The sequence below is a fragment of the Hyla sarda genome, chromosome 4, assembly GCF_029499605.1.
Source record: "Hyla sarda isolate aHylSar1 chromosome 4, aHylSar1.hap1, whole genome shotgun sequence".
NCBI classification, from domain to species: domain Eukaryota; kingdom Metazoa; phylum Chordata; class Amphibia; order Anura; family Hylidae; genus Hyla; species Hyla sarda.
Genome location: NC_079192.1, coordinates 104,807,843 through 104,810,777, shown reverse-complemented (window position 1 = coordinate 104,810,777; position 2,935 = coordinate 104,807,843). Strand labels below are relative to the sequence as shown.

The 2,935-nt window shown below is 46.1% G+C and overlaps 1 protein-coding gene across 1 annotated transcript; it reads left to right on the top strand.

Moving 5' to 3' along the window:
• Positions 1-352: 352 nt before the first annotated feature.
• LOC130367390 (piggyBac transposable element-derived protein 4-like) lies at positions 353-2,092 on the top strand. The gene has a single exon (XM_056569805.1). It carries the CDS (start codon positions 353-355, stop codon positions 2,090-2,092), a length of 1,740 nt encoding a protein of 579 aa, XP_056425780.1.
• Positions 2,093-2,935: the final 843 nt, after the last annotated feature.

Genomic DNA, 2,935 nt, shown 5'->3' with positions numbered 1-2,935 from the left:
AGTCACGCTCGGGGTAGATATCGGAGCTGGCAGCGGAGTCTCCTTACCTTCTCCTTGCGATCCAGCGATGTCCCCGCTGTGATTGCCGGTGAGAGCCTGGGCGGATGCCTCCGTCTGACTTCCTGGTTCCGTCTCTGTGAGCCGCAGAGGCTCATGGGGGCGGAACTGGGCGGGTAATTCAAATGTTTCAAGCATAAAAGTGACACACACACATAAAGTTAGGTGATACAGTGAAATCCTGTCAGATTACATTGTATCACCTCAAATTTGAAACAGTATCACCTCAGATCATCCTACACTGCCCTGCCTGCCCTTTTTGCTGTAATTTCTGCCAATAAATTTTTTTTTTACCATGGCATCAAAGCGTCACTTTAGCATCTCCAAAGCGGGTTTGGATCAGATGAGTGACAGCGGCAGCGACACAGAGCCCCTCGCAGAATTGAGCGCCAGCGATAGCGATTCGTGGCAAGATTCGTCATCCGACTCTGACACCGACCAGAGAAGTGGCGACAGCGACGATTCTGCACCCGAGCTCAGTGATGTGCGCACTTGGTGCCCTATTGATTTCGGTATGGATGAGGTACCGCCGCCAAGATTTCCGTTTACTGGATCACCTGGGATGAAGGTAGACGTTGAGCACAATGATCCTTTGGCGTACCTAAAATTATTTCTCACAGATGACGTCATTGAAAAGATTGTCACGGAGACAAATCGCTACAACGAGCAGCAATCCGCTACTCTGCATAGCAAGTTTTCCAGGAATAGAAAATGGGAACCGGTGACTAAAGAGGACATCTGGAAGTTTCTGGGGCTAATACTTCTTCAGGGGGTGGTGGGGAAACCCCTGCAGAAATGGTACTGGACTACCAATAAATTGCTGGCAACCCCATTTTTTGGCACCATCATGTCCGAGTACCGATTTTCCCTCATAATGAAGAATTTGCACTTCACCAACAACGAGGAATTTGATGAAGCCACACATCCAGCGCCAAAACTCAAGAAGATCTGGGAAGTATACCAAATGATCCTAAAAAATTTCCAGCAGGCCTATGTGCCAGATAGAGACATCAGCATTGATGAAAGTCTGATGGCTTACAAGGGACGCCTCAGCTGGATTCAATACATCGCATCCAAGAGAGCACGGTTTGGAATAAAATCCTATATGCTCTGCGAGTCTGCCACTGGCTATATATGGAATTCCGTCATATACACCGGTAAAGGAACACAATTCAACCCCAGGTACAGCGGCTATGGGATGGCAACGTCATCAGTCCTTACACTGCTTGAGCCATTGCTGAATCAGGGGTATTGTGTGACAACGGACAACTTTTACACATCGCCTGAGCTGTACGAGTTTCTGCTAAAACACAAGACTGATGGATATGGAACCGTTAGGGCCAACCGACGTGACCTGCCATCTATGTTTGCCAAGAAAAAACTGAAAACAGGAGAAATGGTTGCCTGGCAGAAAGGAAAGATGATGGCAATGCGTTGGCGTGACAAAAAAGATGTGTGCCTAATGAGTACAGTGCATAACACCTCCACTGCCATGGTCCACACAAGAGGTGGGAAAGATGTCATGAAGCCACAACTTGTGATTGACTACAACAACACCATGGGAGGAGTCGATAGAGCCGATCAGGCGATGACATTTTATCCGGCTATGCGGAAACAACAAAAAAAATATTACAAAAAAATCTTCAGGCATCTCCTGGAACAATGCCTCTGGAATGCCTATATACTGCACAGAGGAAAGAGTGACAAGCCTCTTGTTCATTCTGACTTTATCTGGAAGGTGGCGGAGCGGATTTTTGTGAACTACCAAACGCCATCAGTGGCCGTGAACAGATCTGGACGTCGTGCTGTTGACGTTGTCAACCCAGAACGCCTGACTGGTCGTCACTTTATGGATTACATCCCGCCAACCGCAAAAAAGGCAGCACCTACAAGGATGTGCATAGTTTGCTGCTCAAAGCGAGATGAATATGGAAAAAAAATCCGAAAGGAAACCAGGTTCCATTGCCCTGATTGTGATGTTGGTCTATGTGCAGTCCCATGTTTCAAAATTTACCACACCCAGGATGTTTACTGAATTTTCTTTGTTTGCCAAATTTCATTATTTATTACATTATTGAATAAAATTATATTATTTATTAGATTATAATTCATAATTTTATGTTTCGAACTTTATCACATCTGAGAGTACTTTTGGTCAGGTTTAAGTAAGTAATTACTGGCCTACAATACATAACACCAAATTTCCATGCAAAAAAATGGTACCGCTTTTGGTACAAAATTCCTGACATAATCATACCGCCAGGGAGGTTAAGGGTATGGTCACATGTAGCGTATGGGCCACAGAAAATCCACCTTACAGCGGGAAATATTCTATGTGTTCTCCTATGCGCAGACACAGGAGAATACACAGCGGCAGCCCTGTGTGTGCGGTTAAGTTTGGGGGTGCACAGTGTGCCGACATGACTGACGTGCAGGCCTGTCTCCAAACCTTACTGCACCCAAAACACTGCCGCCATGTAGTGCTTTGTATCTGCTCATAGTAGAGCGTATTTCCTGCTTCGCTGCAGATTTCATGCAGCATGAAATACACTGTGAATACTCCATGCATGACACTACCCTAAAGGAGATAAATTCAGGTGTATTGGCGCTGCTATACAGGAATATGGGTGCACTACTGTGGTAGATGTATACAATGACATTGGCTATCCCTCAACACTGATGTTAAAATTGAGACATTCGCCAGTGTATCCTTATATGAAGGACACACCAGAGCCCGCACACCAACGCCAAGGTTTCTCAAGATGGTGCGAGACCTACGCTAATCCTACCTGTGCTTGATAAGCAAAACAGGGGCCAGTGGGCAATTACGGCAGCATTCGGTCGACTCACAACTTCCTCCCAGATACCCTCCAGCGTG

Excerpts from the sequence above, each read along its gene's own strand:
- LOC130367390 (XM_056569805.1), top strand. The coding sequence starts at position 353 with ATGGCATCAAAGCGTCACTTTAGCATCTCCAAAGCGGGTTTGGATCAG.